Source organism: Sitophilus oryzae, unplaced genomic scaffold (assembly GCF_002938485.1).
Source record: "Sitophilus oryzae breed Bouriz unplaced genomic scaffold, Soryzae_2.0 scaffold_1436_pilon_pilon, whole genome shotgun sequence".
In the NCBI taxonomy this organism is placed as follows: domain Eukaryota; kingdom Metazoa; phylum Arthropoda; class Insecta; order Coleoptera; family Curculionidae; genus Sitophilus; species Sitophilus oryzae.
Genome location: NW_022146100.1, coordinates 1007351 through 1034812, shown reverse-complemented (window position 1 = coordinate 1034812; position 27462 = coordinate 1007351). Strand labels below are relative to the sequence as shown.

The 27462-nt window shown below is 31.4% G+C and overlaps 1 protein-coding gene across 1 annotated transcript; it reads left to right on the top strand.

Moving 5' to 3' along the window:
• Positions 1 to 6639: 6639 nt before the first annotated feature.
• On the top strand, positions 6640 to 23899 carry LOC115876404 (probable cytochrome P450 6a14). The gene is made up of 7 exons (XM_030892178.1): positions 6640 to 6853; positions 7784 to 7950; positions 9964 to 10200; positions 14200 to 14581; positions 18411 to 18581; positions 19416 to 19667; positions 23645 to 23899. Exons 1-7 carry the CDS (start codon positions 6697 to 6699, stop codon positions 23806 to 23808), a joined length of 1530 nt encoding a protein of 509 aa, XP_030748038.1. The 5' UTR covers positions 6640 to 6696; the 3' UTR covers positions 23809 to 23899.
• The last annotated feature ends 3563 nt before the right edge of the window (positions 23900 to 27462 follow it).

Here is a 27462-nt window from a genome sequence, read left to right as displayed (position 1 = left end):
TAAAAGTGTTTTGGTGTATTGTGCTGATTTAGTGTTTTATTTTGCTGTGTAACACCAAAGGTTCCAACCCCCAGCTGTAATTATTTCTTCTATTATATTAACAACACATAATAATAAAATTATTCAAAATATTTAAGGGAGCTTTATTAAAAGCTTTTAGTGTGTTTACCTGCTAACTCAACAGTAACGATTCAAACAGGATAAAGTTTTTTGTAAAAAAAATATTAATCAGAATTTATATTTGATACACATTATTTTCATAAAACACCGTACGCCCATGCCTATTTTATGAATGAAATTGGGCGTGTCTTGTTTACAACTGCGTTCCTCTGCCGATACCCCGTAGCTACAGATCCGTTGGTCACACTATATACGTATATTATTATCTATACTAATATATAAAATCCTTAAGTGACTGACATACTGATTAATCACGATCCTGCTCAAACCACTCAACGTAAGAAGCTCAATTTTGGCATACAGCTTGGTTCTAGGGTGTAGAGGTTCGATAAGAAGGGATTTTTCGAAATTCCAGTTCCAAGAGGATGAAACCACCACTCAAATATTACAATATTTTTTATTTAAAAAACGGTCAAGTTTCCGAAAAAACGCTTAAACACGTATATTTTATTTTGTTTTTTTACATATTTTAAGATTTTTTAAAACTGTATACAGGGCGTTTCATAAAATATGACCATAGAGTAATCACGATTCTGCTTAAACTGTTTGACGTTTAAAGCTGATTTTTGGCAAACGGATTGACTGTGGGGTGTAGAGGTTCGATAAGGAAGGATTTCTCGAATCTCAAATTCCAAGAGGGTGAAAACGCCTCTCAAATATTACAATATTTGTTATTTAAAAAACGGTTAGTCTTTCGAGAAAACGCTTGCACAAGAATAATTTATTTGGTTTTTTACATATTTTGAATTTTTTTCAAAAATCATACAGGGTGTTCCAAAATGTTGGGTAATTTCTTAACCACGATTCTGCTTAAACTGCTTGACGTAAAAAGCTTATTTTTGGCAAACAGATTTTTCAAAGGTCAAATTCCAACGAGATGAAAGTACCCCTCAAATATTACCAAGTTATATAATAATATCGCCATATCGTTTTTTTTCATGCTGACATAAATGTGAGAAAATTTTATCCAGTTTGTATGTTAATGGAAATTCTTGCTCTGCTTTATCATCATCATTACAAATGATTAATTCGACCCGAACGAAGTCGCTGGTACACGCTAGTAACTTATAAAAAGACAGAATATTTTATTAAACAGTTCTTTACAATTTACATTACATAAAACTAAAACTTACAAAAATAATATCACTACATACACTTTAAGTTATTTTAGAAAATATTCAAAAAATATACCGCATAAAACAACCTAAAATAGATAGGTCAGGTGATCGAGGAGGCCCCTGCAATTGGCCCACCTCTTCCTATCCTTGGGTTTAAATTATTATGATGATTATTGATATGTTGATGATATTGTGGTGAACTAGTGTTTAATTTTGCTGTTGGACCAACATTTACTGTAGATCGGTAATCATTAAGTTATTTATTTTAGATCTACGTAGATCGGTAATCATTAAGTTATTTATTTTAGAAGAGAAAATTGGTATTAAAAAAATATTAAAATAAATTAAAACAAAATTAGTTAAATTAATTTATAATTTTTTTAACTAATAAAATAAATTATTATTATTAAAAATCGGCTAGCTTCTTTCGTAAAGCAAGCTCTGTAGAAAATGCCGAAACTTAAGCAAATTCTTAAGCATCCTACTAAAATCCTATCTAATTACTTGAAAAATTCTTCTTTCGAAGTTTTAATATCTTACTCCTTTATGCCGAGCAGCTTCGTGATTAAATTTATCTACTTTTAGATTCTCCAGTCTACCTCTCCTTAGTCGTTCCGCGATAAAATTTTGTAAAAATCTTCATTTGCATTCTTTCAACCCTGTTTTTGAACAAGTTTTAATTTGTTAGGAATACTTTTAAGGGTAATTTCAAAGTGCCGTTTGTTTTTATGGCGCGTTTATTAGTTTAGTTGTTTTTTATTATGATTTTGTACGTATAAAAACAGGCTGTTTAATTTAATTTTGTTTTGTACTGTTTGAAATTAACATCTCACAGGTAGGAAAATTATTGTATAGGAAACCAATTTAGTAAAATTTACAACAAGAATTGATTTAACACTATTTTTTTAAAATTAATGTTAAAAAAGGTTGATAGTCGTAAAGAGTAATACTCACACTTCGCTACTTCACTTCCTTCCTTCGTCGCGTCCGTTCGTCCAAAAATCGTATATTTACTATGGGAAATTGTCGATTTTATGCGACTGTGTGTTCCTTCCTCCTTCGTCAAAACGCTCCTTCCTCCGTTTACTTCCTCAAAACGCTCCTTCCCCGTCCTGTTTAAAAACAGAACATAAGTTTGAGTCATTTTTCGAAATAGACAGCTCCTAACGAAGAACTAGTTTCGTCACTGCATTCTACCTGAAAAACGAGACACGGGCAGTGGGTAAGTACTCAATAGGTAGAAAAAAACAAAATCAGGGTATCCGGTATATACCTGTACATTTAGATGAACAGTCTAATTTTATAAAAGGTGTTTCCTACGGCCGCACAGTAAATATCCGGTATAATACCAGAAATATACCAGTAATATCAGGAATATATCTACAATATTCCTATTATATATTGGTATATTCCTGTTCCCGGTATTCTACCGGGTATTTACTATGCGATCGTCGGAAACTCTTTTACAGTAAATGTACAGGTATATAGCCAGATTTTGTTAATCTACAAATTGGGTACTTACCCACCGCCCATCACTGACCCTTTTCATCTTTTTGATAAGTTATAAGATTATCGAGATACAAAGGTTATCGAAGAATGCAAAAATTTCTACTAATTAAAAAATAAAAAGTATAAAAGAAAGAAATAAAAAATAAATTTGAACTAAGAAGGCTAGGGTAAATCTGTGTGTAACATATTTAGTTTCATAATAAGTAGAACAATGATGTGTAAAATCGTTATTTTTGGGGCTTACTCAACCGGGTCTCACAATGCAAATTCACCTCAAATATCCATTTAGTTGGTCATTGGCAAGCACTCTCTCATTGTACATGAAAATAACAAAACAAACATTTACTGATCTGGATAAAATTGATAGTTAAATAGTAAGACTCACCCGGGGGTACTCCGCCCCCTAGCCACTTATATATTCTATTCCATATATCCCATTCCATATTTTCCATCTAATTCAAATATCATTCGGTTATATATTGGTTAATAATCTTCAACAACTAGCTAGTATCACCTGAAATAGTATAGGGGCTTCCCCCGGACGCAACTCTGCCGCTAAACAGATTCGCATCCCAATCGAATAAGCTAATTGGGGTACCTCACTAGTCTCTCTATCCCAACGCCGCATCGTGTCAATCGAGAAGACAAGGGAGACCTCAAACTCTCAAGACCAGCCTCGAAGGAAAGACGTCACCAGAGGTTTTCTTCCGGTCAAACGACCCGTTGCCTTACAGTACTTGCAACGTTTATAGTCAAAAGACTCTCAACCCCCAAATATCAGCTCTATGACAAAACACAACACAACAGCCGGCTGGCCAGTCTACTACTGAACCGCCGTAGGCAAGCTAAGCCTCCTCTTACATCACAATTTTACCGGATCGTAAATGTTTACATTACTTGCCAATGAATCATACTATTTTCTCTAATCGACTTTAAAATAGAGTGTTTTAGCATTACTAGATAAATAAATAGAGAGTTTCCGAATTATAAAACCATTATTATAACCAACTTATTTTCCAGGTTTTACAGATGTGAAAATGGCATCTTTATATCTCTACTCATAAACCAGAAACCCCATAAAACACACAAAAATGGGACACCCTGTACATCTAGCGATCGCCAGTCGATATAAAAATAGATATCACACACAATAGTCTTAAAAATGGAACGAAAAGACAATTTTGTCTTCATATTTGTGAAGAAATACATGTCCATATTTATGTAATCGTAGCGACAAAAATAAAAAAATAGAAATAGTGTGCATGATGCCTTTACAAAAATATCTGAAAAAATAGGGATTGACATCAACGTTTAATTAGTATGTCATATTTCGTTTCGATATAAATGACATAATAAACTTTACTCTATTGTTGACTCGCCTTGTACATTCATACTGATATATACCTTGTACATAATACCGAAATATTCGGATCTATTAAAAAAATTATATTATTAAAATTCAATTTTTACTTTTGACACGACAAAGAATTGCCGTTTTATAATAAAAATTTTAGAGGTTACTAGATATTTCGTAATAAACATGTAGCTCTGCTATATTAAACATATTTTGTGGTGTGTTGTTGCATAATCGACTAATTTCCAAGCATCGAATGGACGCAGGAAGGAAGCGAATGGACGAAGGAGTGAAGTGTGAGTATAGCCGGAGAGCTGGCGACATATTTAGAGAACATATTTTAGGCAAGTTAGAATAACAAAAAAAATAAAGTTTAATAACTTGTGAACCCAGGATCCTAAGTCTGGTTGGGGGGTTGGGGGTATTTCGCTACTGCGCAACCCATAATATTTGCAAAAAAATAAATCCAAAAAAACATTCTTTAGGCAACTTGAAATTTGTTTATTCTTAAATTTTAGCATCTATTTAACCTAGAAATAAGTGTGCCAGACTTTTTTTTCGGGTTTAAAGTGTAACCGGACCATTCCAAATATGTTTAATTATTATACCTGGAAAACATACTTTAGGCATTCTAAAATTTTTACAGCGTGTTTATTAGATGATATTAAAAAATATGTGTTAATTGTCAGACGAATTCAATGGGATTTAATACTTGCTTGACGCGAATAAAGATTTTAAATGAGCGCGATAAGAAAGTCTTATGAGTATCTATAAGCGCGAGAAAGATAGTTTATTGAGACCCGTCGGCAGCCGATGCGGCTGACGTAACAGTATTTTGGAGTATGTACTTCAAATTTTCATAAAAACAATTTTTTTCGGTTTCATTTCAATTATTTGCAGGCTTTTAATTCAGAGATTATTTTGTTGGAATTAAGTTACCATGTACAAATATGTATTTATAAATTAAATATTGACGTGCATAGTGTAAATAGTTTAGAATAATTACTGCAAATAAATATTTTAGTAACTACTAATTTCGCTACTAACTACTAAATCACAATGGATAAAAACATTTAAGTTGTGTAGTTTGTAAAAAGTTACTAGTGACAAAGTTATTGTTTTTGATGAAGGCAGACTACAAAAATGCAAAGAAATTTTAAAAGTGCGCCAACAACATGGTTTAAAATTTAAAGAAGTGATTTTACCAGAAAACGTAGTCCTGACAAAAGGGTACCATGTACAGTGCTAAAAAATAAGTATTCTGGAATTTTATTAAAGTACCTACCATTGTTAATCTTTCTAAATAGATTCAAAAGTAAGTAAAAGTGCTTTACTTTTATGCTTAGGCGTTAAAATTACTTTTTTATATTGTCAATCAGGTCGCAAAAATTAATAATAATATAATATGTCTCACAAAAGTATAATAATAATTATACATTTGTGACGTTTGAAAAAAATATATTTTATATTATGCTAATTTTTAAATAATTATTCCTTTTTATTCTTTCAGATACAAAATGCTTAAATTAAAAAGTCTTCTTATTGAAAGCATTTCAATCATACATTTTTATTAAAAAATGTTTCTTTTTATTTATTCAATATTAGTTAGTTTTTTTTTTAAGTTTTTACAACTCCAAAATGCTGTTACGTCAGCCGTATCGGCTGTCGACGGGTCTCAATAAACTATCTTTCTCGCGCTTATAGGTACTCATAAGACTTTCTTATCGCGCTCATTTAAAATCTTTATTCGCGTCTGGCAAGTATTAAATCCCATTGAATTCGTCTGGCAATTAACACATATTCTTAATATCATCTAATAAACACGCTGTAAAAATTTTAGAATGCCTAAAGTATGTTTTCCAAGTATAATAATTAAACATATTTGGAATGGTCTGGTTACACTTTAAACCCGAAAAAAAAGACTGGCATACTTATTTCTAGGTTAAATAGATGCTAAAATTTAAGAATATACAAATTCAAGTTGCCTAAAGAATGTTTTTTGGATTTATTTTTTTGCAAATGTTATGGGTTGCGCAGTAGCGAAATACCCCCAACCCCCCAGCCAGACTTAGTATTCTGGGTTCACCAGTTAATAAACTATACATTTTTAGTTATTCTAGCTTGCCTAAAATATGTTCTCTAAATATGTCGTCAGCTCTTAGGCTATATGGAGCTTTATAATTTTGTGCTAAACAAAAGACGTTTGTTATACTCTGCAAAAACTATGACACAACATTAGTTAATAGTTAAATCGATGTTATTAAAATAGTTAAATATAGATCAAGGTATTATAGAAGCTACTATTAATAAAATACCTGCAATTGACTAAATTATACAATACATTGTTTTTTAAACAGATTTTTATGTTTTTCACTACAATTAATACTGCTTAATTCTCCGTACTCTTATTATTCTCATCAATAATATTATTTTTAATTTCAAAGTCATATAAATAAGATGCGAGAGTATTTATCAACATTAGTTCAAATTGAGATTAGTCGAGATTACACGCACTTTTGTATACAAAGTTATTAAATGACATTGTTTTCGGAAATGTTACTAGAAACCGTTTTATTCTATGGATTTTTACCATTTTTTCTTGTGTTTATATTCATTTATGTATATTTTCAGTATTCTTACACGTATTGGCGGAGAAAAGCTGTTCCATATATAAAACCCAAATTTCCTCTAGGTAAGATTTTCAGAAGAATCACATATCTATAATTTTTCTGCCATTCGTATCTTCGTATTTTAAATATTATTAATTAATTATTTATTAGTAACATAAAAAAAATAATTCTCTTAAATACTTATTGAAGCAAGTTGCACCAGCGTTAGATCAAGTGTGTGTATTATAATATATTATAATCGCCTATTGTAGTTATTATAGTTTGTATACTCTCCAGCTAGCTTATACAGGGTGTCCCAGAAATAAGTGCAAGTATTTTAACTGGTAGTATATAGTTCAACCCCAGAAACACGCCTATGAGGTTCTTTTCGCGATTTTTTTTTAAAAATTCGAAATTTTTTGAAAAACTGTTTTGATTTTTTTTTAGTTTTTAGTTTAAAAACATAATTTCTTGATAATATGGCAACATACATAGGTATTAGATTAAATTTACAAGGAAGAAAATCCAGAGAAGATCCAGTGGTTCTCAAAATTTTAGCAAAAAATTATTTTTTTTTGGAAATTTTCGAAAGTAAAATAACTCTGTTATTTCGGACTTATTTGAAAAACGATAAAGAGAAAATATGCTCCTTTTATCGAGATCTACCACCCCTTAAAATACTTGCACTTATTTCTGGGACACCCTGTATAAACTAGCCAAGTAAGCAATATATCCGTAACATACTGATTAAAGAGTCTGTGTTATAATGCCTTCTGTAATTAATTAATTTACCTTAAATTCACACATTGCTTTTGCCAATATTTTATTAAATATGATTTCATTTAAATAAAAGTTAATCCATAAAATGAGTATTCATTAGATATTATAAAAAAATGTGAGTTTTTGGAGGTAGTAGGTCAGTTTTAAGTTATTTTCTTTATTCTTTTTATTGTGCCTTAACTCTAAATTATATACACGTATGATATAATTTCAAATAACCGATTATTTTTTAGGTAATAATGATTGTATTGCTCCCCAAGCAACATCTTATGGCTTGGAAACTGTTGCATGGTACAAAGACTTCAAGAGCAGGGGTTTGAAATATGGTGGGGCTTGGAGTTGGGCAAAGCCAGTTCTGTTGCTAACCGATCCTGATTATATTAGAGATGTTCTTTTAAAGGTAACTGTAATAAAGTTGTAGGCTCAACTTTCGTTTAGCTGAAATCTGTTATATAAGAAATGACTTTATATATGCGTTCTAGAAGGTGTTAGTTATACTGCTTGCTTAAGAGTTTTGAAAAGTATATTTATAAAAATACATCTCGTATTATCGCTCTTTAGTGATCACTAAAAGTTGATATTAATAATATTCCGTATGATCGAAAAAAAACAGCGCAAAATTGGCTCGGAAATGATGATGCTGCTTTTTGAACAAAGCGTCACAATACGACATGGCCAGATCTATTGTTTTTCATCACTTGATGTTTAAAGTCATAGGCAACTTGTTAAAATCAAGAAAACTATTCACTTTAACTTAAAAACGATTTATTTTAGGTATAGGAATATGTATACAGTACGTCTGTCCGTTCTGTGGCCACGGGGTATCCGTGAGAGGGGAAACGATATTCTCTCGATGTTTTTGCAAGTAGCCAATAAAATGAGTGGGCGGAGCGATTTGCGGCGACGTACTCGTCAAGTCGACGTATAAAATATATTGCTGTTTATTTAAATGTTTTTTGTCCGCATTCCTTTCATAGACACAGATCCAGCAGACGAACTGTAGTCATAAAGTAACGAACTGAAAAGCCTTTTCACTAGTGAAATAAAAAAAGTGGGTTTCTATTTGAAAAAAATTATTTATGATACTTTTTCATTGCTCAATTCTATGACAACTGGGGCCATTATTATATGACATTCGAATAATTTAATTTTTGGTGTAGCTAGCCACATGTTTTCTCTGTATGGTACAGTGGCTGTGGTAATCACTAAATTTGACGTTTAGGCTATACAGATATTTTTGCCAGGTAGTTTTTTTCGTTCAAAAATTTTAAATATTTTTTTTCTCAAAAACGGTCAGTGTTAGGTATAGACTGTTTAATATTAAAATTCATAAAATTTTACAGAGAATTTAAGTATGTAATAAAAAAAGAGGGCACCCATTTAAAATAAGAAAGTTGCCGTCAACTTCCGGTATTTCCAGAAGTGCCGCCATATTGAAAATATCTTTAATCGATACATCTTGTTGTGAGACTATGATGTGCAAAAAATCTCAGAGATAGATGTTGTAGTTCTCTGGAAATTTCTAATGCACGCTCAGCCTGGGACACCCTGTATAATTCCATTAAAAATAATGAACAAATGTAAAATCGGAATTTTCGGGGCTTACTCAACCGGGTCTCACAATGCAAATTCACCTCAAATATCCATTTAGTTGGTCATTGGCAAGCACTCTCTCATTGAACATGAAAATAACAAAACAAACATTCACTGATCTGGATAAAACTGATAATTAAATAGTAAGACTCACCCGGGGGTACTCCGCCCCCTAACCACTGACATCACTGACATTCTATTCAATATATCACATTTCATATCTTCCATCTAATTCAAATATTATTCGGATCTATTGGTTAATAATCTTCAACAAGGGGGCCACTAGCTAGGTCACCTGAAATAGTATAGGAGCTTCCCCCGAACGCAATTCTGCCGCTAAACAGATTCGCATCCCAATCGAATAAGCTAATTGGGGTAGCTCACTACCCCAACGCCGCATCGTGTCAATCGAGAAGGCAAGGGAGACCTCAAACTCTCAAGACCAACCTCGAAGGCAAGACGTCACACCACAAGAGGTTTTCTTCTGGTCAAACGACCCGTTGCCTTACAGTACTTGCAACGTTTATAGTCAAAAGACTCTCAACCCCCAAATATCAGCTCTATGACAAAACACAACACAACAGCCGGCCGGCCTATCAACCACTGACTCGCCTCAGGCAAGCTAAGCCTCCTCTTACATCACAATTTTACCGGATCGTAAATATTTACATTACTTGCCAATGAATCATACTATTTTCTCTAATCGACTTTCAAATAGAGTGTTTCAGCATTACTAGATAAATAAATAGAGAGTTTCCAAATTATAAAACCATTATTATAACCAACTTATTTTCCAAGTTTTACACAAACTTCTTTCTAGGACTTTCAATATTTTGTTGACCGTGATATGTACTCTAATCCAGTACATGACCCGAAAAACGAAAGCCTTTTTGTCGTGAAAAAAGATGAATGGAAAAACATGCGGACAAAGCTATCACCAGTGTTTACATCGGCCAAAATGAAAATGATGTTCGATATGGTGGTGGAGTGTTCGAAACCGATGATAGAATGCATTGAAGCTGCAAGCGGTACCAAAGACGACATTGATATCAAAGACGTAAGTGATTTTTTTTGGGGTCAAATTTTGTAATTATTTTAAACGCTAAATAACTGTTAAAAGTAATATTCACAACGTACTATATTTTTCTATAATTAAAATGGTCATTAAAATAGAATATACGTAAATAAAATTTTCATATAAAATATACATGTTACGCACAATACTCGAATTCGGGATCAATGCCCGAAAAAAATGCACAGAAATAGTTTTGAGCAAAAAATATTTCCCACACCCGAAATTATACATTTAAACGGGTATTGCGCATAACAAAATAGTCAAAACTAGTATTGTGCATTTTGAATTACGCAAAACTAGTTTGGTGCATTTCAAAATGTCCAATACTAGTTTTGCGTAATTCAAAATGCACAATACTAGTTTGGACTATTTTGTAATGCGCAATACCCGTTTAAATGTATAATTTCGGGTTTGGAAAATATTTTTTGCTCAAAACTAGTTCTGTGCATTTTTTTCGGGCATTATCCGAATTCGAGTATTGTGCGTAACATACATATTTTATATAACAGAAATTTAAGTCATCAATAAATTTAAGTTATAATTATAATATATTTCTAAGAGCCTGATAGTACAAGACCTTCATTATAAACGCAAAATACTTTTTCTTTTGTATAGGGTTGGCCAAATTGGACGCTTTTAAAGGGAAACGCCCTTTTCTGTGGGAGATAGACGAAAACTAATATCGGTGTCTGGAGCTTAATTTTTGTCAAAAACATGTTGGTTAAAACCGTATATCGATATCTGTTACTGTTTCGGAGTTACGGGGTGTTTTTCAAAAATATGCATTTTTAACAAATCGCTGTAATTTTTTTGCTATGGAAAATTTTGATTTTTATGAAAACATTTCCAAGGCAACTTTTTACGTAGAATTTAATGATTTAAGTATAATTTTTTTAAAATTAATAATTTAAGAATTATCAACAGAAATTTTGATTTTTTATATGGGACACCCTGTGTATTTTTAATTTGTTGGAAAGAATTTAAAATTACCTTTCTAAAAATAAACCACACTTGATATTTTGCTCTATACCTCTTCGAGATATAAAGTTTATAAAAATTCGCTCACTTTAAACAAGTAGGCGTTGAACGGCCTCGGCTGTAATGCAAAAAAATTCTAGCTGTGAGCATCAATTCAAAGGAAAATAATATTTACTATGAGAGATGTAGAATTTTATAACAATTTAAACTATATTTAACTAACATCAACACATTTAAACTATATCTAATAACAATAAAAATAAACAGCAAACCAAGACATGAAATTTTGCTACAGGTGTTCGACATATCGACCGTCTTCTGTTATGGACAGACGGGGTCGTTTTTGAAAATTTCTTGCGGAATTCGTTAACTCAGTGGGGGTGGAAGATACCCTCTCATAACTGCTAAGTATTTCTAATTCTTGTCTAGATTATACGGGCAATTTAAAAATAAGAACCTTTATTCTTCCGCAAATATATCCATAGAATTAGATCCATATAGGCACTAAGTCCGGCGGCCTCGACGGCTAACGCCTGGGATCTTGGTTAGCTATTCAATTATTTGAAATTGGCTGCAAAAATGTGCTTATAACTTCAGCGTTCTGAGGCGGTGCCTCGTCTTGCTGGAAAAATATGTTTTCGAGTTCTATTAGGGGCATATCATCAATAAGGGGTCCAAAGCCTACTAGTTAAAAGTGGCGAACTTTTAAAAATTCTGTATTTCGAAGGGATTTATAACAAAATATCAGGTGTGCTATATTTTTGGAAAGGTAATTTTAAGTTATTTTCAGTTAATTAAAAATATACAGGGTGTCCCATATAAAAAATCAATTTTTCTGTTGATAACTCTTAAATTATTAATTTTAAAAAAATTATACTTAAACCAATAAATTCTACGTAAAAAGGTGATTTGGAAATGTTTTCATAGAAATACAAAATTTTCCATAGCAAAAAAGCTACAGCGATTTGTTAAAAATGCATATTTTTGAAAAACACTCCGTAACTCCGAAACGGCAACAGATGTTGATGTGCGGTTTGCACCATCATGTTTTTGATGAAAATTGAGCTACAGACACCGATATTAGTTTTCGCCTATCTCCTATAGAAAAGGATGTTTCCCTTTAAAAGCGTCCAATTTGACCCACTTTGTACAGTGTGACATGCCAACACGTTTTTTAGATGGACACATCCGGTATATACAGTATTGGCCATAAGTGGATGAACTTTGTTAAAATAATGGGGTTTTCCTAATATGTTTAAAATTAAAATTTGAGCTATATTTACTTGAAGTCTAGTGTCAGTGCTATAAAAATAAATAGCATTGTTTTTTTAAAATGTGCTTTAATAAGGTAGCAAAAAATTTAAATTGAAAAAACTATGGGACAAAAGTAGATGAACAAAATATATATTTAATAAAAAAAATTCTTATGTTAACAAAAACTGAAAAATTAACTTATAATTTACTAGTACTTAGTGTAATAACCCTTATTCTTAATTACTTTCAGACATCGCTTAGGCATAGATCCCAGAAGATTTTCAATTATAGAAAAATCGATATTTTTTCAAGACTCTTCCAAAGCTGCAAATAATTCTTCCTTATTTTTGTAGAATTTGGTCCTAATGTGTTGATCCAAAATTTCCCATAAATTTTCTGTTGGATTCAGGTCTGGGGATTGCGATGGCCATTTGAGAACAGTCACCATTTCATCTTCCAAAAACCTTTTAACCAATTGTGAGGCATGTTTCTTTCGGGTCGTTATCATGTTGGAAGTATTGTACAATTTGCATTTTTTCCTCCAAATAAGGCACTAAAAGGTTTTGTAAAATGTCTCTGTAGCCAAATCGATCCATTATGCCCTCAATTTTATGGAGAGGCCCCATCCCATACCCAGAAAAACACCCCCATACCATGATTGAGCCCCCACCATGTTTTACAGTGGGTTGCGTGTACTTTGGTAGCAATCGTGTGTTGGGAGGTCTTCTTACATGTTGAATTCCATCTGATGACACCAAATTAAACTTTGATTCATCACTAAAACAAACTTTTTTCCATTATGTCACAGTCCAGTTTTGATATTCCTTGGCAAATGCTAATCGGGCCTCGGGCAAATTTTTTTTTGATAGCAGTGGTTTCTTGGCGGGTCTTCGGGAAAACAACTTCTGGTCAACTAATTTACGTCGGATCGTCCTTGTACTCACTGGTGGATAGCCCATTTCTTCAAGTTTTGCTTTTATCTTCGTTGACGGCAAAAATGGATCTTGTGAAGAAATTCGTTTTATGGCTTTTATAATAATGGGACCAACTTTTTTAGGTCGTCCTGGTTTTCTTTTTATAGACATCTCCTCTCTAAATATATCTCTTTAAAATATAATGTACCGCTGATTTTCCAAGGCGTAATTGCTTAGCGATTTCCGATTGCTTCAAACCATCATTCACTACTCGCAACTTAAGATCTGCAGACAAGTTAATTCCACGTGGCATGATATATCACAAGAGCTCAAATGTTTTTAAATCGCAATTGTTCATAAAAGCAGAACAAATGAAACTAACTTTTGTCCAAGACAAAAAAGCAATATTTGCCAATTCTTATCTATAAATGATAAGACTAACAGAAGAATTTATATTTGTTTGTAGTATTTTGGTGAGAATGTATTAAACTTTTAACATACAAAGGTACATAAAATAATTTTGATATTTAACACCTCAAATCTGATTTTCTTCGCAATTATTGGTATTGGTTCATCCACTTTTGGCCAATACTGTAACAACAGGGCAATAAAAACGGTATTTAAAATAAGGCAATAAACATTTTTAGTTAATACCCGACACTGGTACGGTCACCAGTTCGGGTATTAGGGTTTTAAGATTTATTTTGAGTTTGGATAAAATATGAAACAATTTCACACTTTTAGAAAAACATTTCAATTAATGTGAAGTATTTAAAATAATTAAAATATACATAATATAATATAATACATATAAAAGATAACATTTTTGTTTCAGCTCTTAGCTTCATTCACCATTGACGTCATAGGTTGTGTGGCATTTGGCCTCGAATTCGATTGTTTCAAAGACAAAGACTCGCAGTTTAGACAGATGGGACGTGAATTTGTCAATGTAGACATTTTCAGAGCGACAGGACTGTTAACGACAAGGATATGCGAGAAACTAGCCGTCCATTTTGGATTTAATAACATACCGAAGGTCATGACAAAATTTTTCGTGGACGTGGTGAAAAATAATATAGAGTTTAGGAAGAAAAATAATATTTACCGACCCGATTTTACACAGCTGATGATGGAAGTGTTTGAATCTACGAAAAATGATGAACATCCATTTACTAAGGATAACTTGATAGCAAACACTACTCTGTTTTTCATAGCAGGTTAATATATTTTTGTAAAAAAATGTCTATACTTATGTGGCGGATTCATCTCTCCAAAATATCCTATATGGTTATTTCGGTTTTTGTAGACGTATCTGTTTTAAAAAACTAAAGTGTTCTCGAGTAGTTGAATTTAAATATTTTAAAGTAAAGTAAAGATTTGAAGTTAACGTCTCCTTTTTGGCTGCCAGGGCTAATCTGGACGGGGCCTGCTTTGTTTACGCGGAATCCGAACCGCGGTCGTATCATCGGTTAAATTTTATCATCGGCCATATCATGGTTAAATTTTACATTGTTGAAACATCTAGACCCTTAAATGTTCGAATTAAAGAACATAAAGATTATTTAAGAAAGGGAGATTTTCATAAATCTAAGATTTGTCAGCATTCAAGGGACACAGGGCACAAAATAAATTTCAATAACGCCAAAATTATAATGAAAGAAGCGATAGCCTCTCAAAGAAAAATAAAAGAGGCTTTTTTAATACAATCTAATAAAAATAAATGTATTGCTCATGCATCTGTAGATGTTAGTAATGTATGGCAATCGCTTCTTTGATTTTAAAGAATATAACATAAATAATAAAGAATATAAAATTTTAAAGAATATAACATAAATAAAGAATATAACATAAATAATACATAACATACGTAAGAATTAAAAATAATTATACACAAAGTTTAGGATTTTTTGGTTTTACCTTAAGTTTTACCTTTGGATTATTAAGTAATTGTTATCAGGTATAGTCTATAAAATGAATAACTTTGAATTTTGACCGTTATTTTTGACCAACATGGCAAATATAAAATCCCTTTATCCAAAAAGTTACTGATATTCTTTTAATTGAGTGCCTGAACGAATCAGATACGTAACTCTTTTTACTTTCGTGAAATAGAAAAGGAAAATATAAAAACAAGTGACAGTTCTTCCTCTTCTTGCAAAAATCAACACGAAATGTCATAATTGTCAAAAGTAAAATGTCATCAGTTTTTGAGATTTCTAAATATCAGACCAATGCCGTCTCTAATAGAACAGCCTCGGAGCGAGATTTATGACGTCACGGTAGTTAGATACTACGGATTAATAAATATGTTGTAGAATACATGGAAAACATAATTATTCCTCGTATTTTTGGGTTGTATTTTAAAAATAATAATAATAATATTTATATGTAATAATTTTCATATAAAATTACAGCGATCTTTATTTCATAGCCATCGCTGACGCCTTTTTTCTGTGATATTGTATTATCTGGAAATATAATTTTTCGAACATTGATACTTGCAAAATATACATACCTATAAATTTTGTGAATGCAAATAATAATACATCACTATTAGTAGATATTGAATGTTTTTTGTTAAATTTGATCGATTTTCAAACCCCAAAATTTAAAATATATTTTACATTTTACCCATTATCTTATATACCTATTCATGATTTGTATATTGTAAAACATTTGCTGCATTTGTTTGGTTCATAGTTAATTTGCCAAAGTATTTACTACTACTTACTTATTACTACTTACTACTTATTACTATTACTCTTACTATAAATAGGTATATATATATATATATATATATATATATATATATATATATATATATATATATATATATATATATATATATATATATATAGGCAGAAAGTAGTCTCGACTGACTAGTGAGAAAGAAAATCTGGGATTTAGTTTTTTTGCGCCTCCACGCTTCGGATTGAGACGCAAAAAATTCTTTAATTTAAAAATTTCTAACATCTCCTAATTATTCTAATGTTCTAACTTATATTTGGCGGCTTAACCGCCTTATAAGAGTCCTTGTGGTTGACTGGTCAGCGATGCTTTCACGGTGGAGTTATCAACACAAACCATGTTTAATGTAGTTTTATGAAGGTATTTTCTGTACCACGTTAATGTCCTGAGGAAGGAATAAATAAATTCCGAAAGCTTGACAATTAACAAAGTGTATTAATTCTTTGTCAAACCCTTCCGACTGCAACCCCACTAAATCCCAGATTTTCTATATATATATATATATATATATATATATATATATATATATATAAAAATGCGAAAAATCTCTTGGGACTCGAGTGATTAAATATACGTATATGAATTTACTGAACAATAATTATTGTTGACTTTAGGCCATGTAAAATATGATTATATATATATATATATATATATATATATATATATATATATATATATATATATATATATATATATATATATATATATATATATATATATATATATATATATTGTATTTATTAACTGTATATTATGTATATTTCATGTAGACTATATCATTTTTAAAATACAAACCAAAAATACGAGGAAGAATTGTGTTTTCCATGTTTTCTACAACATATTTATTAATCCGTAGTATCTAACTAGCGTGACGTCGTAAATCTCGCTCCGAGGCTGCTCTATTTGAGACGGCATTGCGTCAGCATGGCCGCAAGTTGCTAACCTAATAAAATTAACACTAGAAAAGCCCGCGGGAACTGTCAAATTCAAAGTTATTCGTTTCACAGACTATAGTAATTGTTAATTTTGAAGTTTAACTTGATATAGTGTCGTTTCAACAGAACGTCAACGGTAGACTATTTTAAAAAACTAAAGTGTTCTCGAGTAGTTGAATTTAAATATTTTAAATAGTTTTTTTCTTTATTCTTTGTATTTTTTTGCTTCCGACGACGGAAAGAGATAAACTTTCCGAAACGTTAAGCATTTTTTTGTTCGTTAGGCAAATTTTTAGATCTGTAAACCTAATTTTTGACAAGTAGTTTCCGTTTGGGATTAACGCAGAAGTGTTACAAAAATAAATATTTTATTTAGTAGATATGATATATAGAAAGGATATTTTGGAGATATTTTTGGAGAAATTAATGGGTATAAAAATTCAAAAAAATATTAGTATCAGACAGTGTCTAAAAAGTTTGCAATTATTGAATAAAAAAAACTAAGCAAGCTAGGAGTCATATACCATTTTAAAATACATTTTTAAGTTTGATTTGACTTTTCTGTAGCCAAATTTAAATTCGTTGTTTTCTTTATTTATTTTACATTATTTCTAGTTTATCTTATTCTAATAATTGGTTCTCTATCCATGTTTACAGAGCAATAGTGGGCAGTAGCTCCTGTAATAAAAAACTTAGGAATTTTGTTTAAGTGGAGACCTAAAGTATGTATTAGAATGTATTTCAGAACAATATTTTAACTTTTACAGAGTGGCTCTAAAAAGTATGAGTGGATTGCGATGATTTTTTTAAATGGAACTGAATATTGTTGTATTTTCGGCTTTCTTTCTGATCACTTTACACAATTCTAAAATATTATTAAATATGTATTGATAGTTTCAGATATATTAATAAATAAATAAAAAGATCAGCCTTTAAAAAAAAATACAAGAATGTCCTGAATTAAAAACTATATATACAGGGTGTTCAAATTCTATGCCAAACTTTCGAAATTATAAAATAGCTTTTTTTTCGTTTTTTTTGGAACACCCTGTCCTTGTTGATTACACTTCTATTCCTTATTTTTTTTATTCAATGTTAAAACTCACTTAGTTTATAATCATCTGCTGATGATGCTAACATAGTTAGCGAAACGCGCGTCCAGTGTAAAAGTAAAAGTGTTTTGGTGTATTCTGGTGATTTAGTGTTTTTATTTTGCTGTGTAACACCAAAGGTTCCAACCCTCAACTGTAATCTTAAAACTCAATATAAAAATTTAAATACGATTTTTTTTTCTAAATATAATTATCTAATTATACTATTTTATATTATTTTCGAACCAAGTGACACAAAACTGATATTTTAGGTTTTGACACATCCTCTACAACAATGCAGTTCGTACTATATGAGCTGGCCCGAAATCCAGAACTTCAAGAAAAAACCCGTGCGGAAATCAACAAAGTTTTAGAAAAACATGACGGAAAATTCACTTATGAAGCTTTCAAAGACATGACTTATTTGAGACAAGTTCTTGACGGTAAGAACAAATAATTTACTACAAAAAGAATTATCAGGTTTTACTAAACTATATTTTTTTTATCTATCCACATTCATTTTTGGTCAAATTTAAAGTGTTAATTTTGTCTTTTGTCATTTATTTTTGTTATTTTTAGGCTTATTTTCATGATTTTTTTAGCAAGCTGTATATAATTATATCAATTTTATTCCTAATGTAAATATTCCAAATAAATAAAAATATCAAAGTTTTATTTTTTTAAATGAAACGCCCTGTATATTATTACATTTTTAGTTTCTACGATTAAAATAAAGGTAAATTTGATTAAGGTTTATCACACTTAAACCTTACCTTTTTTGAAATAATTTCAATTTGGTGAAATCGCAGTAAAAATTTTAAGGCTTCATTTCTCCAAGGGTATGTAAGTTTTTAATACTAAATATTTACTGAAGTTTATTTATTGATCAGTTATTGTGTTACAATAATAAAAATAATACTATCTCATACAGGGTGTCTAAAAATTTGTTTTAAATAATTTCTAGCCTTAAACGGCAATAACTTGTTTAATTTAAATAGAACATCCTGTATATTTTTGGACAATCAGATGTACACAAAAAAACATGAAAATAGGGCTAAAAATAACAAAAATTGAACACTTCAAATTTGACCAAAAATTTCTCCATTACGTTTTTTTTTTCATCTGAGTGGATAGTGTATATTATGCTTAAATTATTGAAATTAAACTACAAAAGTATAAAAAATAATTAATTGAATAAAATTTCTGAGTTGTTGGGACTTACTGTAAGCCCATAATTTGTCCTTTCAACCTTTAGACAAATAGATATATTATTTTAGAAACCTTAAGAATGTACCCACCGGTCCAAAACCTCGCGAGAATCTCCGTCAAACCATACACTTTCAAAGATACGAATTTCACACTGGAAAAGGGGATTACGGTCCTGGTGTCCACGTCAGCGATGGGAAGAGATCCAGACTATTTTCCCGATCCTGATAAGTTCGATCCTGAGAGATTTAATACTGAAAATAAAGCGGTCAGAAATCCGTATGTTTATTTACCTTTTGGCGAGGGTCCAAGGAATTGTATCGGTAAGTTTATACAGATATGTAGCTGGGTTGTACAGGGTGTCCCACTAAGAATACCTCTCGGCTGTATCTCGGAAAGTATCGAGGGGCAAACCGCTGCCAAAAATGGTGTACAATAAATACCAATTTTGGGAAAAAAGTACCAAAAATACAAAATTATTTCCAAAAAAAAAACAAATTAGAACCAAAAATTCGAAATTAGTATTATTCTTTTAGTATCTAAAGAATTTAAGATATTTGGAGCTTTAGGGCCTATTCATGTCAAACTACGATAATTAGGTCAGAAAAACATATAAGCTTAATTCGAGATCCAAAAAAGTACGGTTCTAGAACGGTTTAAAAAAATCGCACAGTCTAATTACGACAATCATTCATGTCAAAAGTTGCAAAAAATCATATTGTGCCAGTGTTTTGAACCGTTCTAGAACCGTACATTTTGGGAACTCGAATAAAGCTACTGTCATGACACGTTTAAAAAGTAATTTTAACGGTTCCATTAACATCGATACTTCAAAAATTTTATAAAATAAAAACTAGACATAAAAAGTAATTGCATTTTTTGCTGTTTGCGCTATTTGTTACTTATAAGCTCAAAAATATCATTATATGCACAAGAAAAATAAGAAATTCTAACGAGATCCATATTATGTTTCCATGATGCGAGTTCTTTAATTTCTTGACATTTTTTCGTATGACGCTATGTACCGTTTTTGCGTAAAAACTTTTACGCTTTTTTTTTAATTTTTATGCATTAAAAAATTGCAAGCTTGGCAATTAATATCGGGTAAAAATAACCTACTTTTCAAATAGGCCAGCAACCTAACCTCGAAACACAAGTAATTATTCTTAAGTATGTATATTACGAGGTATATTTTTTTATTTAAGTAGTAAGTGAAAGTATAACTCGGTTATTTTTAAATATAAAACTTTAAAATATCATATAAAATAAAAAAAAAAAAAAAAAAAAAAAAAATCGTGTAAAAAGCGCGAAGGCGGCTCATTTTCAGTTGTGCAAATGGCTAGAATCACAGATTATCTAGCTACGCAACAGGAGCCTCGTTACATGTATAAAATTGTTGGTAGCAAAAGGAGACAGCTTTTAAAAGAGTATTTTTATGGTGTATTTCGTAACTACATAATAGGGGACAATTAATATTTAACAGAAAACAGTTTTCTACCAAACAAAATTTAAAAGATTGGTGCAGTGTTGCCATTGTGAAATAGTCATACGTAATATCTCCTGATAAAGCCTACCTTCAAATTGCTACATCATTTAAAATTATTAAATAGATCAGAGCTGGTTTTTTCAGTTTGCCATGATAGTTGGAATTAAATCTTATGAGCTTAATTAAAATCACTTCCTGATGTTTGAGTGTATAATTGAATCCTGAATTTTCTTTGTAATTCGGCCGACAATATAAATAAGTATGTTCTACTATTATATTACCACTACCTAGTTTGATGTGTGGTCATACCAAGTTCATATTGTATAATCGGGAAAAAAACGGCTTACGATAGCTATGAATGTGTGAATATCACTGTCATTTATATGTAATTATAAGGGAAATATCATCGATCGTCCTTATTTCGCAGCCAACTGGACGCCGTTTTTTTCAGAAGAATATCAAGTGATACCATAATATACTATATTACGATACATGGCGTTCGATTGGGCTTAAACGTGGTATACTATATCTTCAGTAACATGAATTATTGTACCATGGAGCATATAATGTGGTACCTTCTATAGTACCATATTTGATGACATAAGGGGGGGGGGCAATATTAGGTCATGACGGCAATAGGGTTTAAACTTGGTATACTACGTGTCTTCGGTTACATTGTAATGTGATTGTACTATGATGCATATCATCTGGTACCATAATATAGTACCAATTTTGTGTACATGGCTTTCGATTGGGCTTAAATTGGGATATACGTATCTTTCGGTGATATTAATATATGGTACCATGGAGCATAATATAAGAGTACCATAATATAGTACCATTTTACGATACCATTTCCTGGCGTCCGATTGGACTTAATCTTGTTATACTATGTATCTTCGTTTACATTGTAATATGATTGTACTATGATGCATATAAAGTGGTACCTTAATATCAGAACCATATTTTCAATCATTTCCTGCGTTTCGATTGAGCTCACTATTTCATATATAACTTGCGTAATTTTTGATGAACATTGCATTATTAATGGTACCATGAAGGCATATCAATGTACCTAATATAGTACTATATGACGTACATGGCGTTCGATTTGGGCTTAAACTTGGGATAATACGTATTTTCGGTGACATTGGAATATTATGGTACTTATGATGCATACTTAAATTGGTACCTAATTATAGTACCATATTACGATACCATTTATTGGCGTTCCTATTGTTCTTAAATTTGATATACTACGGATCTTCGATGACAATGCAATATTATGGTACCAAGAAGCATATCAACTGGTACTGAATTATAGTACCTATATGACGTACATGGCGTTCGATTGCGGGCTTCTAAACTTGTATACTACGTATCTTCGGTTAAATTGTAATAGAGGACTATGGTGTATATAAAGTGGTACCTTAATATAGTATTATATTACATACCATTTCATGGGCGTCGATTATGTTCTTAAATCTTGATTTATACTAGGTCTTCGGTGACATTGCAACATTATGTTACCTTAAAGTATTTCGAGTGGTACCATAATATAGTACACTATTATGATATCATTTCATGGAGTTCGATTGGGCCCAAATTTTGTATACTTGCGTTTCTTTAAAAAAAAAAAAAATTTGTTTAATTAATAATTTTAATTTATTTTACGAATTTTAAATTGATTTTCGATGTTGTGACAGCAACTTTTAGCCGAACCTAATATATTATTAATTGTACCTGTGTCACTTTTTAAAATCTACCTAGGTCTAAATAAATAACGTGGCAAACGGAAGGAATTTGTTAGTTATAGTTTTTTTTAGTCAGTTAACATTTTTTGTACTGCATTTTAATAAATATATTTCCATTATTATTAAACTTAATTTCATTACTAACGTCCAGCATTAATAAATTTCACTATCAATCGCCCTGTATATTATTAATTAAGGTAATTAATAATATTTCATAAAAATAAAAAAAAAAAAAAAAAAAATGTATATGTTTTGTAATAATATACTTTAAAAACTATTTTTAATAGCCAAAAGGAATAATAATATAAGTGTATCTGACAAGAAAAAAAGAATAGAAAAGAAAACACATACTGCACTTATACACAATAAAAGAATGGGATGCCAATTCAAATCTTTTTGAATCTGGCAATTGTGCATATTTAGCCGAGCTATAAGGCCATCGACGAGCCGTCGGCGTCGATCCAAAACCGAAAGTTACAAAATTTTCTATTATATTTCTGATTATGAGTATTGTTCGCGTTCATCTAGTATTCGTATTTGTTGCAATTGGTTAGCTCTGTTCATTTCGATATTTTTTCTGTTGCTAGCATAAGATATTCTGTGCTAGAAATGATGCAATCAGCTTCCCAGCCGTCCGTCGCGTCGCGTCGCCACGTGCCTCTACGAATCCACATCCACCGTTGCCAGATGTCCAACAAAATACCTGTTTAATACCAGCTTAATGCCAAATAAAACCAGTTTATTACCAAATAATACCAGTATTATTACCAAATAATACCAAATTATACTAGAAATACCAAATTGGTACCAAAAGTACCAAAAGAATACGTAGTTACCAAGTTGCTATGTACAATAAACCACCAGAGGTTTGCCCTCGGAAGATGGATCGAAGAGCCTCCGAAAAAAAAATTATAACTAAAAAAAAAAAAAATTGTGGAAATTATTTTCAAATTTGTCCTATAGTTATTTTAGCGTATTGTGGTGAGTTAGTGTTTTATTTTAAAAAACCGTAAACATTTTTTTTGACTATTTTTTCATTTTTAATAAATTTGTTTTGCAGGTATGCGTTTTGGAATTATGCAGTCCTCAATTGGAATTGTAAGAATACTGAGAAAATTCAGGATTTCTATAAGCCCAACCACCCAGCTGCCTTTAACGCTCATGCGTGGTGTGTTTCTGCTTCAAACAAACGAAACACTTTATTTGAAAGCAGAAAAACTATAATTTTCTCTTCAAATTTTCATTTATCATCAACAAGCAAAATACACTAAGTCTACACGGAAAAAAAACTGAAGTAGAAAATTTGCTAAATGCATCCTATAATATTTAGATATATTATTTGAAATGTAAAGTTATAAATTAAATAAACACAACATAAAATAATATAAATAAAATTAATTTGAAATATTGATTGCTACATTTTTCTATACATGGTGAGTTTCCTACGATGTTCTCTATGGGTGTCTCGGAAACTACTGGAGAGAGTCGGTTAAATGGGGTAAGAATTCCAGTTTTGTGGGGTCATAAACATGTGTCTTTCAGATTTTTGAAAAGTTCAGGCTTACTAATATTTTCGAAAAATTAGAGAACTGAGAGTCTGTGTATTCAAAATTCTCTGTAATTCCATTATAATCTATTTAGATCAAAAAGTTTTCAGATAAAGTTGTAGATAATCACATTTTTCTATAATGAGATGTTGTACTGTTTTTTTTTCTAAAGCCTGTCATTTTGACATATAACACAAAACATAAAAATATGTTTTTTTAAATGGAAACCATAGTTGATCATGACTTCATAAAAAGCGTCATTTTAGCTTTTCATTCGATTATAAGTATAATAAAATTAGTATAAAACCATAGTGGAAACGTAACTGCGAATGAATTGGAGATGGGCAGGTCATGTGGCGAGAGCATCTAAAGACAGGTGGACTAAAAGATTGTTAGAATGGCGACCTCGAGCAGAAAAACATAGCAGAGGCAGACCACCGACACGCTGTACCGATGATGTAAAGAGGGTTGCTGGAAATTGGATGATGACGGCCCAAATCGAGAGACATGGAGAAATATGGAGAGCCTACGTTCAGCGTGGACCAACGCATGGCGTACGTTATATGTAGTGTATATATGTTCGTTCGAAAAATTACTTGAGTTATAGCCAGTCTATATGATGTGTGTAGTAACAATTAGCCATGAAACAGTTCGAATCGTTTGCTCTCAATAATGCGAAACATGACTTCATTATGACCCCCCCCACATAGTAGATAGAAGTTGTAGAGAGAGTGTATCTATGTCATAATTTTGCAAACTCAGGAATAGAGAGAGGTTGGCCAATTGCATGGCCTCTTCGATCACCTGACCTATCCGTTTAAGATTTTTCATCGGTATGGGTTAACACAAGGTTTACAAAATACTTATGAATTAGAAGAGGCACTCGAAGAGGCGGTACGGGGGAAGTTTATTAAAGTCGACTGGCCGTTCTGTGGGAAAAGCAAAAGCTTGTAATCACTTTTAAAAAAATGCATTTTGTGTATGTACCCAATAAGACCAATGGCGAGTTTTTAGATCAGTGTGTTGCTTGAAAATAAGTATAATAAAAATATTGCTAAATAAGTGTCTGTAGTGATATTAAGTTTTAGTCTGTGTAATATGTGTTAAAGAACCGTTTAATAATATCGTATAAGAATAAATTATTACAGAAAAGAATACCATACCAACTAAGTGAAATTACCAAGAAAGATAGGAATTCTATGGTGCTCCATATATATATGTAGAATGAGTAACAGGAGGGGGTAATCACTGCGATCTTAAAGATATATTGTATCCCCTTCTTTGAGTCATCTCACAATCTATAACCCATCACACAATCTATAACACATCATACCCCTGTTCTAGAAGGGACAGGGTATTTACCATCCTCCTCTGAAAACAGTTCTTCCTCCAAGGGTACACACCCTTCCACGTTTGGAGTTTGACCCTCCGTGCCACCCTTCACAGTCGAGGAGCTTGCCTCCGGATGAGGAACCGTGAGGTGAGTCTGGAGGATCCGTCTCATTTTCTTCACTTTTAACATTGGGTCTCTCCTTAGACCTGACACCGGTGTTGTCCCGTATCTATAATAGAGGATATATGTCCCTCTTTCTCTATTGGCTACTTAGATTTGAGGTCAATCCCTATTGTGAGGACCTGACCATGACCCCTCCCTCAGTTGATGACTTGCCAACACGATGTCCTTACATTGAAATTCGACCTGATAAGTATTGTATTTGTGTGTAGGAGCAAGGGAAAAGACTAGTATACTATCGATCTCTGGATCTGATGGGTCTATTGAGAAGAATTGCGGACAAAAAACTATTTTAATAAAACCAGCAAATATAAATGTTAGCATTTTGCTCTTATGATGAAATTGAATTTAAAATCTATTTTTATTTTAATTCTTAGTATTGGCGCCATCAATTTGCTAGATGCCAAAGATACCAAACCCCATTTGTTACAGCTCCATGTTTCGATATTTAATTTTATTTAGCGATGTCTATTCGCTTAGATGTCAAGACTTCATTTCTTACAGTTTACTTGTCTTGTTTATTAGCGCCATCTGTTCGCTATATGCCAAACTTCCTTAATTGCAATTGATTGCGATTTTCTGTTCTAATGATCTCGATCATATGATATCACTTTTTTTCTCTCTTTTCTTGCGGGAATTTGGATCTGAAAAAGACGCGTTTCGGCGTCCGACAATTTTCCAGTTGAGAATGACTGCGTGATAGGTGCGCACTTTTCGATTTCCATTGCACGGGTGTCCGATTTGGAGATTTGAAAACCTTGTAAATATGCAATCCAGATTATAGATCGTATTTGTTTGGTTTCTTCCTGGAATGATCACCGTAAGTTTATCCGCCATTTTATATAGCCTAATATATTATATTCTATTTCATTTATTTCCGTTTTTATTTCGTTTAATTGAGTATTTAATTACTTTATCGCATTGGTGAAATATTTATGTTGATATCACTATGTATGCTAAATTGTTTTTATTATTGACATTAAAAAAAAAAAACTATTTTTTATTTATAGAGTAACTACCACATGGAACCCTGTAATTACCACATGGTATTCAGTAACTACCACATGGTACTCAGTAACTACAATGGATGCGTAATAATGCAGTAATATTGTATGTTTCAACCCATTTCATTTATGTAGGACCTGATGCAGACCTTAAGACGTGTTCTGACATTACAAATCTTCTTTTGTTGATATCTCGAAGACCTCTTCTGCCCAGAGTTTCATTGGCATCCACTTCTGGTGTCGGGAGAATAACCTAATGTTAGCTTACATCATAAGATAGTTATACAGATAAGTCTCTTAAGTTTGATACACAGAGTACGCTTTTTATTTTTATAATTTTTGAGACAAAAATGTTTTTATTTTTACATTAAATTGTTGTTTTATCACTATTATCCCAACTAATTGTAGTCAAAATTATTTTTATTTAACGTTATAAGTTATAATTTGATTCGTACATTACACTCTTACTTATTTGATATTTTATATTTGAATATTATTAACACATATTCATTTTAAAGGTTTTGTACACGACATGTTTCGAAAAATCATCGTATTGAGACATACATAAATTTCGCCTTGTTTTATTTAGTAGCTTACTTAGTTCAAAAAATACAGTTACTAAATTCGAATCTATTTAAAAGTTAAACTCGGTTTTATTTGGATCACTGTGACTAATTAATGATACTTTGTGTTCGTTTTCAATAAATGTTTAATGTAGGATAGTTCTTTTTGACTTTTATTCCTGATAAAACATAATAGACCCTTAAGGCTGTTGATTACTTTATTTCAGGCTTGTTGTGATACACTTTTTCTT

Coding starts and splice junctions, on each gene's coding strand:
- LOC115876404 (XM_030892178.1), top strand. CDS start 6,697: ATGACATTGTTTTCGGAAATGTTACTAGAAACCGTTTTATTCTATGGA. Junction 14,582..18,410: donor TACTCTGTTTTTCATAGCAG/GTTAATATATTT, acceptor CTGATATTTTAG/GTTTTGACACATCCTCTACA. Junction 18,582..19,415: donor TTTGAGACAAGTTCTTGACG/GTAAGAACAAAT, acceptor ATATTATTTTAG/AAACCTTAAGAATGTACCCA.